General features: G+C 36.1%; 1 protein-coding gene across 1 annotated transcript; it reads right to left on the bottom strand.

Moving 5' to 3' along the window:
- Positions 1–2,907: 2,907 nt before the first annotated feature.
- Positions 2,908–7,679, bottom strand: LOC110711468 (probable inactive shikimate kinase like 2, chloroplastic). Its single transcript, XM_021889848.1, has 4 exons — positions 7,590–7,679; positions 3,315–3,505; positions 3,037–3,231; positions 2,908–2,932 (listed from the first exon to the last, which is right to left on the bottom strand). Exons 1-4 carry the CDS (start codon positions 7,677–7,679, stop codon positions 2,908–2,910), a joined length of 501 nt encoding a protein of 166 aa, XP_021745540.1.
- Positions 7,680–15,711: the final 8,032 nt, after the last annotated feature.

Raw genomic sequence — 15,711 nt, 5'->3', positions numbered from 1 at the left:
TCCGAGTTTTTCCAATCATTGTACCCCAAGGATGAGATCGGTATTGCCTAATCCAAGCGAAAGAAAATCTTCCACCACCGTCACTCCACCATTCAATTTGACCCTTACTCCTCGACACATACCCTTACCACGCACGGTATCACCATTGCCTAGCGACACCTTGAATTCCCCGCCTTCCGTTAAGAGAATACTTGCCTCCTCAACAAGCGTTGTGGAGATAAAATTATGCGTCACTCCCGAATCTATCATGACTACTACTTGCCTTCCTTTAACAACCCCCCTCAACTTCATTGTCTTCGGGGTGGAGATTCCGACCTCCGAGCAAAGAGAAACCTCAACATTGGGTTCGGGCTCCTCCTATTCTTCTCTATCCTCCAAGTAACTTGCCTTCATCTCCTCCTCTTCACCCCCAAATTTGACAAGCAAAACACTCAACTCTTTACACTTACAATGGTGTCCGACTCCCTAACGTTCATCACAACGAAAACTGAGTCCTTTGGCCCGTTTTTCCTATTTTGGGCCCACTGCTACTGAGATTGTTGGGTCGTATTGAACCAGCACATATTAATGGAGCCTTGTGACTCAGGGACTCGAGGCCAAGACTGACTAGGGGGGCATAGGGTAAGCTATATGACTGTATTAGGCCCCCACCACTTCGGCCCGCGGAATTAGTCTGGTTGGGCCCACATGGCTTGGTCTAGCCTTCCACGAACCTATACTCCCCTTCCTTCCTCCATTCACCCTGTTTCTTTCGTCTATACGCCCAGCCAAATCCATGGCTCTCTCCAAACTTGCAGGGTTCAATAGCCTCAATTCTGCTTTTATTTCATGTTTCAATCCATTCACGAACTGACCTAGCATAAGACTTTCGGGAATATCCTCCAATGGAAAAGCAAGTTCTATGAACTTCTGACAGTATTCTTCCATGGTCACCGACTAAGTCACGACGAGCCACTGTTCGTGGAGGCTGCCGGCATTCGACGGCCGGAATTCGTGAAGCAAACCGTCCTTCAAATCCGCCTAACCCCCAAACGGCCTACTTTTGTTTTCCCAATGGAACCACTGCAGCGCCGCCCCGTCCATTGCCACCACGGCCGCCGACACCTTATCTTCCTCCGTCAATCTATAGAAATCAAAATACATCCTAGCCCTCATCACCCAATTATCAAGGTCTTTACCTTCAAAAGTGGGCATCTCAAGCTTCTTATGTTTCCAACGACCACCGTCTTCGCCTCCTTCCTTCGGCCACCCTTGCGGGTCCCTTCTCCTCCACTCCGGCATTCCGTACTCCCCTTTGATTGGTGTATGGACTACATTCTCCCGTGTGCCTGACTAGTTTCCGCCTCTAGGTTGATGAGAGGCGGTGGCCTGGTAACGGGCTGGCCGTTCACGGCTGCCCGAATTTCCTCTCGAAACTTCTCATTTTCCTTCACCTTCAGGGTCGTCTGCATTTCCTAGTCATGGCGAAAACGGTCAATTGGGCCTTCTAGCCTCAACAAGCCTTCATCTTGCTTCTTCATCTCTGCTTCGAACACAGCAGTAAAGTGTTTGGTCATGGCTTTCTGACATCTACCATGGCTGAATTCACAACCTCCGCCACGGTTCGACCGACAGAGGCTTCTTGGGAGTCAAGCTTGCCCTCAATCGCCGCTAGCCTGGACTCAATCTATTCCACCTTATCATCCACCGCGTCTACGCGCTGGGACAAAGTCAACACCATTTTGTTTTTTGTAAAATATATCAGGGAGGTTTCCGACAACGGCAGTCACAGGACCACCGCTCTGATACCAAGTTGTTATAGACCGGGACTGATTCAACGAAACTCACACAAACTAGAAGAAGAACGACTGATTGTTCATATATTAATCGGAAGGATACAAGGGGTAGTAGCTTGAGGCTATAATTCTCCAAGCAACTTGAGGTTGCAACTCTCTAGTGTTTTCCTTACAATTTTCTGGATAATCTCCTTCATACTCAAACTATCATTCTTATACTAGTGGTCAATGCTGATCTTAAGGAGAATACATGTGACTAACTTAGTAAATTAGAAAATCCATCAATAAACATAGCTAAAGTTGGTTGCCCTTCTTCCTTCATCTTTTCTTAATTGCCTTTGTCCTGTTGCAAAGAAATGCCTTCCCTATGCTTGTTGTTGCCGCCCTTTCTCGCGCCTCATGTACACCAACGGTGGTTGACTTGGGTCCATCACACAACAAAAACATCCTAGCTTATTATGAATACATTTTGTTCTTGATAAGGAATTAAGCTTGCAATAGTATCTACCTACAAATTCCCCACCAAGACGAATGTGTTGTGCAGCAAAGGCAAGCCTTTGCTCTCCCTGCCTTCATGGATACCAAACAGATGTGGTCCTCCTCTCTTTCACCAGTTAAGACCAAAAAAAAATTGAATGTATAATCAAATTTCAAAGTTTACGCAGCACCCAAAAAGATCATAAAAAAAGTGTATAACATGAAAGGATGTCAAAAACATTTGTAGAATGAGGGTAATTAACATTTAACACCCCAAAAATAAAAGGATTATTGTAGGAATTCTTGAGGTACATCTTAAAATTACCCTCACTTCTGAGAAGCGGAAAGACCTCTGTCAAACTAACCTTATTATGACATAATTAAGACATTCTTAATCCTCACCCCTCTTCCCTACCCCTCCCCCCCTCTTTCTGTGTGCATCATCCCTTCCTTATCATGATAAGATTAAGTCATTCAACCTTTCAAATTCCTAATATGAAAATTTTTAGGGAATTATGAATTTCAAATCCTAACTATCAACTGATAAAGAAAGCAGGAAAAGAAGCTAATCACATATGACTGGAACCAAAACTCTAGTAATGCTCTCAATTATAAAGCACCTCAAAAGATATTAGGTTAAACTTTCAGTATAAGATCAGTTCGTTTCCAATAAATTTATCCTATAAAATCAGGACATATACACAAGTCAAACAACAAAGCTAGTTCAATCAGTCAATCCTACATATTTATTATAAAGTATTTTCCTGGAAAGTGAGGATCATACCGAAGACCAACTCCAAGCTCTTCAGCAACCTTCTGATTGATCTCTGTGGAATCACCAACTATATAGATTGATGTCCCTTTGAGAAGTTGAAAGACACCAGTACTAAGGGATTCCCAGGATTCCATGATATCAGGCCACTTGAGCTCCTGGTCTTGTTTCCTCAAGTTGATAACCAATTGGTCCTCATCAAGATACCTATCACGCATATTAGAGCTTAAAAGGGTTGTCCAGAAGTGGAGTGTTCAAAGAACATAAGCATGCAAAAATTGTATTTTTACCATATAGTTTCCCCGGGTTTAATCCTATCATAGAGCTGTTTAGTTTCCATCAGTGTTGTGATGGATCCAAGTTGCTTAATTCTTACAGCTAATGAACTTTCATCAACGTCCACCTGTATTTCTTTAGAACTTTGCACCCCTGTATCTTTAAGCAACACTCTTAGCTCCAAATCAGAAAATCCATCAGAAAACTACATTATGTTTCACTTCCAAAGGTTTTCATGTTAGCATTTAGTTGGGGGCAAAAAAAAATGGCTATAAAAATATAAGATAGTAAGCCTCATGTTAAACTATCAAAATCTAACACCCAAGAAAGGGGGAAAATAATTATTATTAATAAATCTATAGTTGTCACTGTTAACACTTAACACGCTTATGGTTGTGTCACATGTGCAGAGAGATGACTACTAAAATCTCCAGAATAAAATCCTTCTTTGTCTAATTTCTCCGTTTTTTCTACTAGTTTAGCTTCTAGGGTAGAGGTATGGAGCAATGATCCAAGTGCACTAGTAAAATTAATTATAATATTTTTTATAAGTGGTAGTACAATGGGGTGAAACCGATTCCAGAAGATGCATTAAATCTGGAAATAAACAAATATTCAGGAACGATTTTATTATATAACTTCTTTCTAAGTAAAATAGAGTACCAAATGCATTCCTTTTGGGGATGAGCCTATCACCAAAAACTAGGTAGTGAAGGACCAAATAGAGAATTGGTAAGGAAGATATATACAATAATTCACCAACCCAAACCAAGACAAGTGACCCATTGTCCCATTGATCCAAACAACAAAACGAGAACATGTAGAAAGGATATAGCAATGCCCTTCATTAATACACTATTTGATGTAATTATGCCCAATAACATTAAGACCATGTTTGGTTTGTGTATTTTTTAGATTAGAAAGGGATTTGGTTAAGCCATTACCGTTATCGGTTATCAAATGTTTGGTTAAGAGATTTGGTAACAATTATCTTTACCTAAGGGTAAGGGATTCCACCCATTTGTTACTACTTTAAAATCTAAGATAACAAATACCCTTACCCTCCTCAAACACAAAAGGATTCCGATCCTTTCCATAGTTGAACCAAACAAGTGAAATGGTAATGGTTACAATAAAGGTAATATCAGGGTAGAAAACTAGAAATTGAGTCTAAATTCTTTGTCGTCAGAAAAATCAAAATGAAATAGAAACTATACTATTTCCACAAGCTTAAGCAATGCACAATTGCACAATACATTACGAAATTATACCATACACTCGAGATCACGACGCGCCCGAAAACTAAATAAAAAAGGGTATCTTAAATAGGAAAAGAAAGTACCTCGTAGTGGGTGGTATTGTTGGGTTCCATGGAAATACTTTGGCTGAAAAGAGGGGTGAGTGTTGTTGAAAATCGGCCATTAAAATGTGGTGAAAGAGGGAAAGAAATAGAAGACAAGCGTAAAGATTTGAATGGAAATGGTGTTGATAAGGGACTACATAAAAAAGAATAATAAGTAAAGGCCATTCCCTTCTTCTCTCTTTATTTGTTTGAGTTTAACAAGTTCTTGATATACTGCAGTTCCGGTTGATGCTAGATTTTGCACAGAGAAGATAAGTTACTAAGTTAGGACTGGTGCTGGAACCAGAGTGTTTTGCGAACAACTATCGGGTTTTTTTTTATTTGTGAACAACTACTCATAAAATGGCAAATGTTTAGCTCTAATAATTGTTTTTATTTTTTTTTAAATAATTAAAATCTCATATAATCATTGGTTGTTTTTTCTTATGTGGCACGTGAATTTTAATTTCCAAATCTCATTCGTTAATTTTGCTTATGTGCCTATTGAATACAAATCTATATTTTCATTGGTCGAAATACTAGCCTTGCCTACATGGCACACCGAATGCTCCCGAAAAATGCCTCATTTATATAACTGCATACTTAAATATGATTTTTATTTCTATGATATAATTTAAAATGCCACCTTATTCGTTGATATTACTTATATGACACTTGAATTTATTAAAAATAAAAATAAATAATACTTAATTTTGCTTATCTCTCTCTCTCTCTCACACACACACACACAGACTACTAGAGTCTAAAAGTCTTACTATCTCTGGAAAAACTAATAGAAAAAAGAAAAGAAAGCTACATAAAAAAATAAATCTAATCTAATCTAATATATATAAATAAAGTAGGAATTTTTCGAGAGCATTCGGCGCGCCACATAAGCAAAGGTATATTTTGAACCAATTAAAAGTTAGATTTCTATTTTATTTTTGGAATTAAAAAATTCGTTTGCCAAATAAGCAAAAGTGACGGATGAGATCTAAGAATTTTTCCACGTAAGTAAAAACGACGAATATTGATTTATTAGGATTTAACTTATTTAAAAAACTAAAAATTATCTTTTAAAATTATCATCTTTAGATATAGGATTTATATACATACTATTATAAGATAAATTTTGACAGTGTTTATGATAAGAAATAAAAATTATTCCTTAATTATAATTAAATTAAAATTTGTGACATTTACCATTATAAATTGACGCATCATATGACACCAACAAAATTTCGTATCAATAAAAAACCAAACCAAGCAAATTTTGTTTCATTAATTTTGTGTCAGTTTTATTAGGTCATCAATGGCTGGGTATAGTAATTCTTAGCCTAATTTTTAAAACCCATGTTTAAATGTATATTTATGATTATTGAGTTTAAGAAATATGATTTCCTCATTCAATTTGAATTGAGTGTAAGACCATTTGGGCTTCTCTGCATATTTCTAAGTGAAATATATTATATTTAGTATTTTAAGTGATTTTTGAATTGTGTGTGGGGCCATAGTCAAGTGTGAGGCCAAGTTGCTTCCCGATGGTTAATGAACATGCTAACTACCTTGACTGTGAGTCTTAGGTAGCTCAACCAGGGTTAATTGTTGTCGTCCGGGGGTAGTGTGAGGTCGATTGGCATCTACCCATAGTCGAGAGTTTGGCCAATCTTAGACACGGTCTTCTACGAGATGACCAGGGTTTCGTCCTAACAAATCTTAGGAAGTGGATTGTGAGGCCACTAGCGTTCCCTCCATGCCAATTCTGCTGTTTTGAATGTTTTGAGTTTGAAATATTAAAACTATGAAATTATTACTTATTTTGAAGTTTATATAAATTATGATTGAGATTAAGTGATTTAATATTGATTTTCCGTTTTAAGTTGACTATAATATATTCCATAGTTTGTATTGTTTGACTGTTTTAAGTGGTTTCATTTGAGTTTACAAGTTGTTTGTGGTTGTAGTTTCTTTCTATTAATTTAAGCCTGAAACCTTCTAATTCTGATTTTAGGGAGAACTGCTAGTTGCTCCCCACTGATTGTGGAACGTTGTTGTAATTTTCAGGTTCTATTTATTTATTTGATCTTTGTGGCGATGGGTTGGGGATTGAGAGTTTAGACCCCAACTTTTGGGCTTTTATGCCTTTATTGTTAGTTAATTGTGTAAGGACTTTGAATTAGGTTTTAGTTTGATTTCAGTTTGGCCGATAAGGGTTGTTTCGCCCTTGGCTTTTGAATGTAATTGATTTGCCTAGTTTAAGTTCGTTTGTTAATTTCTTTTTCATCACTTAGTTTGCGCTTAGGTAAAACAACTTAATTTGGATGTTTAAATGACTTAAATTTAACTTTTAGACCTAGGTAAAGCTTGACTTTTCCAATCAAAGTTAAGTAGCCTCCCCTTCAGGCGTAGTTCCACTACCGATTCCAATTCTAAGAGAATGGGGTGTTACAGCATTACTAATGTAATAAGTGTAGAAATGTTTACCCTGGTAAAGACCGTGAGGGAAATTTGGTTACTTGTCATGCTTGCAACAAGTTAGGCCATAGGGAATATGAGTGTTTCTCTAAGGATTCTAACCGATACAAACAAGGCAACAACCAAGGAGGGAACCCACAAAGGAATTTTCAAGGGAACAACAACTATGCAGGAAACAAAGGGCCTTAATAGAATGGGGTAAAGAACGGCAACAATGGACGAATAATCAGGTGAAGGGAGGAGCTCTAGGAAAACAGAATTTGATAAGTAGGCATGAAACTAACATAACAAAGGATGTGATTACTAGTACTTTCTTCATTAACTATGTTCCTGTTAAAGTTTTGTTTGATTCTGGTGCAACTTTTTCTTTCATTTCAAATACTATTGTTTCAAAACTACCACACTATTTGAAAACCGTAGATGTTATAGATGTACCTATAGTTATTCCTACGAGAGGGGTAGTGTAGTGTACCAAAACCTTTAAGGATGTGTCATTAGAGATTAAAGGAAAGAAGTTCTTATCTGATCTCATTGAATTCAAGTTCAGTGACTTCGATATCATCTTAGGAATGGACTGGTTAAGCAAGTATAACGAAGAGATTCATTGTCGATCACAGAAAGTATAATTAAGGACGTTTGAGGGTGAATTAGTAACTAATTGGAAGCATGGGGAAACCAAGTGTGCTAGAATCATTTCTATGATGAAGTTGACTAGGTACTTCAAGAAGGGGCACCCAATGTATTTCTGTAGTATAAGGAATTCGGATTATGAAGAGACGGCTAAAACAGAAAATATAGAAGTAGTGAATGAGTTTCTAGATGTGTTTCCAGGGGGGAATCCAAGGATGCCACCTAAGAGAGTAATTGACTTCACAATAAAATTGGTCCCATGAACAACACCAATTTCCAAGGCACCATATCAAATGGCAACTGCAGAGATGAGTGAGTTGAAGGAGCAACTGCAGGATTTGTTAAAAAACGGATACATTAGACCAAGTCCATCGCCTTGGGGAGCTCCAGAGTTGTTTGCTAAGAAGAAAGATGGGAGTATGGGGTTGTGTATTGACTCTAGAGAGTTGAATAAAGTCACTATAAAGAACAAGTACCCATTACCAAGAATTGATGACATATTCGACCAATTGAAGGGCGCATTTGTGTGTTTCCAAGATTGATTTGAGGTCAGGATATCTTCGGTTGAGAATTGCAGATGAGGACATACCTAAGACAACATTTAGGACAAGGTATGGGAATTACGATATCATGGTGATGCCATTTGGGTTGACGAATGCTCCAGCAATCTTTTATGAACTTGATGAACAGGGTATTCCATCCATTTATGGACAAGTTTGTTGTAGTGTTCATAGATGATATACTGATGTATTCGAAGAATAAGGAGGAACATGTGGAACATTTAAGGGCAATTTTACAAACGTTAAGGGAGAACAAGCTCTATGCGAAGTTTTTCAAGTGTGAGTTTTGGTTAGAGAAGGTAGGATTTCTGGGTCACTTTGTATCCAAGGAGGGGGTAGAAGTAGATTTAGCAAAGATAGAAGCAGTAAAAGGGTGGCCTACGCCAAAGACAGTTTCTGATGTTAGGAGTTTCTTAGGTTTAACAGGGTATTATAAGCGTTTTGTAAAGGACTTTTCAAAGATTGCTAAGCCTATAACTTCCTTGATGAAGAAAGATCGTAAGTTTGAATGGGATGAGAAGTGCGAAGAAGCGTTTCAGCTTTTGAAGGAAAAGTTGATTACCACACCAGTCTTGACATTACCAGATGATAGTGGAGTCTATGATGTGTATAGCAATGCATCCAAAAATGGTTTTAGGATGTGTGCTTATGCAAAATGGTAAGGTAATTGCATATGCGTCAAGGCAGTTGAAGCCTCACGAGGCAAACTACCCTACTCATGACTTATAATTAGCTACAATCATCTTTGCATTGAAAATTTGGAGGCATTACCAGTATGGAGTGAAGTATAGGATCTATACGGATCACAAGAGCTTAAAATACATCTTCACTCAAAGAGATCTTAACTCGCGCCAAGGAGGTGGTTGGAGTTTGCAACAGACTACTATTTAGACATCCAATACCATGAAGGGAAAGAAAATGTAGTCGGCGATGCTCTAAGTCGCAAAACAAACCATGGAGTAAATACTTTGGTAGTGGCTGACGAGTTATGTACAGAAATGAGTAAAATGAACTTGGAGGTAGTAGAAAAAGGAGTGTTGAAGGGTATACTTGAGAATCTGAGCATACACACAACGATATTTGATGAGATAAGCGAAAATCAGGCAGGAGGTGTAAAGTTGGATATGATTCGTGAGAAAATAAAACAAGGACAAGCTATATATTTCAAGATTCATGAGGATGGAAGTTTGAGGTACAAAGGGAGATGGTGTGTACACCAAAAGTGCGAAGATTCATGAGAATGAAAGAAGGGCACAATACACCATATTCAATACACCCTGGATAAGACAAGTTATATAAAGATTTGAAGAAGGTGTATTGGGGCCTAAGATGAAGAATGAAGTTGCTGAATAGTGAAGTGCTTAATCTGTCAAAAGGTAAAGATCGAAAACAAGAGACCACAAGGAATCGTGCAACCACTAGAGGTACCTGGATGGAAATCGTATTATATTTCAATGGATTTTGTTACTTGCCTTCCAAAGTCAAAGAGTGGAAACGATACCATTTGAGTTGTGGTGGATAGATTGACCAAACCTACAGTGTTTATACCAATGAAGGAGACTTGGAAAATGGATCAACTTGCAAAAGCTTACATTAAGAATGTGGTGAGATTACATGGGGTTCCAGCAAACATCATGTTTGACAAAGATTCTAGGTTTCTTTCAAAGTTCTGGAAAAGTGTTCATGAAAACTTTGGTACGACACTAAAGAAGAGTACAACATTTTACCCTACCACAGATGGGCAAACTAAAAACACGATTCAAACTTTGGAAGATATGCTAAAAGCCTGTGTTATTGACTTCTAGGGTGGATGGGAAGATAGCTTGGACTTACTTGAGTTCTTATAACAATACTTACCATGCGAGTATTGGTATGGCACCATTTGAGGCATTGTATGGGAGGAAGTGTCGTAGCCCTGTGTGTTGGAACGACATAAGTAAAACAATGATTTTAGGGCCTCAAATGATTAAAGATATAGTCAAGAAAGTGAAGGAGATTCAAGCGGCACAGGATCGTCAAAAGAGTTATGCAGATTTGAAGCGTAGGGAAGAAGAGTTTGAAGTTGGTGAAAAAGTGTTGTAGAAAGTGTCACCTATGAAAGGTGTCATGAGATTTGGGAAGAAAGGGAAACTTAGCCCAAAGTATAATGGTCCATATGAGATATTACAAAGAATAGGCAAAGTAGCTTATAGGTTGGCCTTACCTATGGAGCTGAGCAAGGTGCATGATATATTTCATATATCTCAATTGAGAAGGTACATACCTAATAATTCACATGTGCTACAACCCGAAACAATTGAGATAGATCAAAGCTTAACCTATGAGGAATGACCTGTCAAGATTCTTGACAATAAGGTGCATAGTACACGCAACAAATTAAGATTGTTAAGGTGCTATGGACTAACCAAGAATATGAGGAAGCAACTTGGGAAGCTGCGGATGAGATGAGAAAGAAATACCCTGAGTTGTTTAAGGTATGTTGAGTTACGGGGACGTAACTTCTTTTCTTTAAGGGGGGTAGAATGTAGTAGAATTTCACGCTTTTCCCCTGAATTCCTATTAATTTTAGTGCTTTTTGCACATTTTTAATGGTAATTTCGAGTACTTTTGGTTCCAAGAAGACATTAAAAGTAGATGTATGTCAAAAGAGTACAACAATATTACACAAAATGAGGAAAAATATTTTCAAAAGTTGGTATTCTTTCACTCATTGAGAGTGGATTTTGTTTTTCGTTACCCAAGTTTCGGGACGAAACTTTCTTTTAAAGGGGGTAGACTATAATACACGGTATTTTTATACGTATATAAATTCAAAGTATTATTTTTTAACGTACTTAAATAAATTGAAATGAATTATTTATGGTATTTTAATATTTAAAAAGGTGTATTTTAGTTAAAAACTCATTTATTATTTATTTATATGGTTTGGGAATAATATTTTATTTTTATATTTGTAAACTTTGGGGCATATTTAAATTACAACGGAGTTTTAAAGTCAAAAGAATTTTAAATAAAGTCATAAGACCAATTTGAGTGGAAGTGAGAATCATTAAGGGCAAATATGGAAATTCATGTAGGAAGAGGGTTTAGAGAGGAATATAAATACTCACCCAAAAGCAAAAATAAGATTTTTGCCCAAGGTGATAATTCCAAATAGGTAAACTTTCTCTCTCTCTCCTTCTCTCTCTCTCTCTCTCTCTTAATTTTCCTCCTTTAATTCCCCTCTCCCTCACCTCACACACGCCACCCACACCACACGGTGGGCATCCGCCACCACCGCTACCATCCACCGGCCGGCCACCACCACCAGCATCAATTGGCAGCAGTAGCCGTCGGCGTGGAGGGTGGCAGCACCCCCTTCCCCCGTGCGTGTGTGCGTGTGCTATTATAAATAAATAATAAAAATAAAACTTCTTGTTTTAAAACTAATTTAGCTTTGGTTAATTATTGTTTTGGGTGTTGTGTAATGATTTTATGATGTTTTTAATGATGTTTAACATATGAAATTTTCAGATTTGGTTTTTATATGAAAAAAGCCCCAAATTGATAAACCCTAGGTTTCTAAATTGATGTTTACTAAACAAAATTAATTGTGGTTTATTAATACTATTAAAATTGGTGTTTTTAAATTAAATTACAGCAAGTTTAAGGGTTTTTATATTGCTAGAATTTTTATATAGAGGTTAGAATAAAGTTTTCTTGAAAGGATTTTAATTACCCATTAATTAGGAATAAAAATAAGTGGTTCTAAATAAATTTCAGCATGTTTTAGAGGGATTAATAGTGTTTTAAAGAGTGTTTATATTCCTGGAAATTTAATATAAATAGATATTAACGTCTATTGGTAATTGTAGGTTGTAGGAGATTTCCAAGTGAGCGGTTTTGTGTAGTCGTGGCGATTTTGAGATCATATACGAGGTACGTACGCATACTTGATAATTATTAAGCATGTAGAAGCATGCTAGGATTTATTTTAGTTGATTTTACATTAATATCATGCTAGGTATTGGTTGGAATTGGTGAATTGAATTGGATTGATTGATTTGGAATGGTTTTGGTGAAATATTTGTGAAGCATGATTGGTTGAAATAATTTATTTATTGAAATTGGTGATATTGAAATATTGTTATTGAACCATACTTTTATTATTAGCATGTTTAAAGGCTTATTTAACTAAATTAAATGTTTAATTAGGTTTGGAATATAAAAAGGGAATTTTATTATGGTTCATATAATTTTTATTTATGCTTTAAGCATGGGAATTGAGCTATTAAGTGTCTTAGTACACATAAATATAATGGAATGCGGTGCCTAGGTGCACTTAAGGTGTCCTAAACACCGAGGGACAGGATTTGCAGTGCATTATGCACTTAAGGTGTTTATTTAACGCCGAGGTAGTTTAAGAAGGAGTAAAAATTAAATTTTTTGTGATCACTAATTATTCAAGAATTAAATTGGAATGTTTGGTTACTTGAATGAAATGTATTGATTGGTTGTGGTGTGGATTGAGAGTCATCACCAAGTCTAAAATATGTAAAGAACGTAAAGTGAAAGAGATTATGCACCAAAACTCTTGGAACTTATATACCTCAAGTATGAGCATATGGGGGGAGTTACGGGGTTTTATATTTAACCATAGATTCTAATGGAAGTACAAGACGCTATATTTTCCTTTTTATTTTATGCGCAGGACGTCCGTCACTCACAAGTGACATTTATGCCTACCCGGTTAGATCCCGGAGTAGTTTACCTCAATTTATTTGGGGCAGGGATTTGGTTGGAAACCCGTTCGATGCGTAATCAATTAAATGAATAATTGAATTGTCTATTATATAAGTTGTGTGTTGTATGCTCGTAAACAGGTGCTAAAAGGTAAGTTGTGTGATGCTAGGTTTTAAGCATATTAGTGTGTTTTATTTATGCTTATGTATTCAGCATTGCTGATTGTGTGTTTGTATGTTTGTTTGGCCTTGTCTTTATCTTGGCCCTACGACGACCCAATTTTTAATGGCGAGTAGTGGGGACAAAGTAAAGAGAAGCTTTTTAGGTGATGCAACATATTCATATTGGGGTATGAGTGAAGAGCGAATCTTGTTTAGTTTCCATGAGTATATGATGTTTTTATTTGCTTTGAATATTATTTATTGCTTGTGAGACTAACACAAATGAATTTAATTATTTGGTTTGGTTTGAAAAGGACCTACAATGGTTCCAAGTTGTTTGTTTGATTTTTATTTGACTTTGCATTGGTTTGAATTTACTTTCGTTGGTTTGACTTGAGTTGGGTTTTATGTTTTAAAGAGGATTTTTGAAACGAGTCTTCCGCTGTGTGTCTTTGATAATTGCCTTAGCCGTTAACACGGTGGTGGTAATGTCTTAGAATTTCCTATTTTGTATCTTTAAAAGGGCGAAACAGGTACTTTAAAAGGAAGGAATTTCTAGGGTGTTACAGAAAGGGGATGGGCGTCAGGGTGTAGTGTCAGAGAGAGGGGAAAAGGGAGAAGGGCGTCGGGCTGGAGGAAATGGAGTGGGGGTAGGGTCACCAGCGGGGGAGAAGGCCGGACTCCAGCACAGAGAAGGAAGCTAGGCGCCAGCACTAATAGTAAGGGAGGTGGCTAGTGGGTAGTGGGTTGGTGAGAAGGGTTGTTTTTTTTTTTAATAAAAAATTGTTAAAAAATATTTAAATTATGTATACATATTTTTTTAATTGTTAAGAAAATAATATTACCTAATTATAGTTAAAAAAATCAATTAAAAAAGCATCATTAATGTCATTATTAAGTTAGTATCTATAATACAAAGTTACTAAAAATAATAGATTTTTTTATAATATACCAAAGAGAAAAATAAAAAGTTTGATATTACCAAAGAGAATTTCCTTTTCTGTTTTCTTCCCTTTCTAACTGCTCTATCCCTCTACTTAGTGGGCTAAGGTCTAGAGGAAGGGGAATTGTTCATCGTTTCTTTAATATGTCGGAAGTCATCAAAGAGAGTCTTAAGCTGGTCGACTGTCATGGGCAAAACAACCTCATTGTTATGTCTAGCCAAGGATTCAGATTGGTCCGTATACTACCTGTCCCATAGGTTCTTTGATGTTTCCACATGATCCATGAGTCTCACAATGAACTATAGTATGTTAAGATGATTTATTTGTAACCATGACCTGCCATTGCATTGTGTCTCCAGGCCGCATAAATTGTGACAAATGTTTCAGGGTTGTTAGAGTCCCTTGAGAGATAATGAAAGTTATTTCGCAACCTACGCTACCGATTATATGCAATATATTTTCATAGAAACTAAAGTCTACCATAAAAATGGGATTTATGGGATAAAAAGGGGAGTTATGGGATTTATTTTATTTTATTTTGTATGCAATCTATTTTCAATGAAAGTAATTTCACTATTACTTTATTTCAATTTTTAGCAATCTTTTATTGTGTTACACCACTTACCCCCACAATCATATACACTCTTTATCACACACTATATTTTACTTTAATCTCATTTTTCTTAATATCATTAACCTTTTTATCCCATCTCTTATAGTAACAACAATTGTCTTATAGCTACCTATTTTGTTCAAGGTTTCATAGAAACTAAAGCCTATAATAAATTATATAACTTTAAATTTAATTGGTGAGTCGAGTACTAAGGGTAGGTTAAATATAATACAATAAGTACGATAAAATGGATTTAGGTGTATTGTTACTTAGGTGGTTAGTATGAAAAAAATAGAATTATAAACTTTTATCCCCGTCACAAATAAATGATGAGGAATCAATATGTCTATTTCACTTTTATTTTTTCATTTTATATTAGTAAAATAAGATATCAAAGAATTATATTTATTAAAAAGCCATTATGGATATTTGGAAAAAAAAAACACACATACACACATATATGTATATATGTATATGTATATGTATATATTATTATTATTATTATTATTATTATTATTATTGTTATTATTATGTTGTGGATTTAAAAGACCCCTTGTTAGAACAAATACAATTTAAATTTATATACTTCCTCCATTTTTTTTATTGCATCATAGGGGTTTTGTAGGCAAAATTTGGTGGTGGGAAAAAGTAAGAGAGAGAAACGTAAAAATACAAAATTGTCCATGTAATGTAAGATAAAATAGAAAGTAAGTGTGAAAAAGTAAGGGTATGTTGGGTATTTGCAGTGTGAACATAGATATTTTTTATCCTAAAATGGAATTGATGCAATATTTTGTGATGCGATATTAAAAGAACGGAGGAAGTATATATATTATAAAGGCATGATGGATATATATGTGTGTGTGTGTGTGTGTGTGTGTGTGTGTGTGTGATTAGGGGATTTTACCCCGCCACGTGGACCAATGAAATCCTGCCACGTGTCATCTATGTGGACCAACCAGAG

This window comes from Chenopodium quinoa, unplaced genomic scaffold (assembly GCF_001683475.1).
Source record: "Chenopodium quinoa cultivar QQ74 unplaced genomic scaffold, ASM168347v1, whole genome shotgun sequence".
Taxonomy (NCBI): Eukaryota; Viridiplantae; Streptophyta; class Magnoliopsida; order Caryophyllales; family Amaranthaceae; genus Chenopodium; species Chenopodium quinoa.
This window is presented reverse-complemented; position numbering and strand designations above follow the sequence as displayed.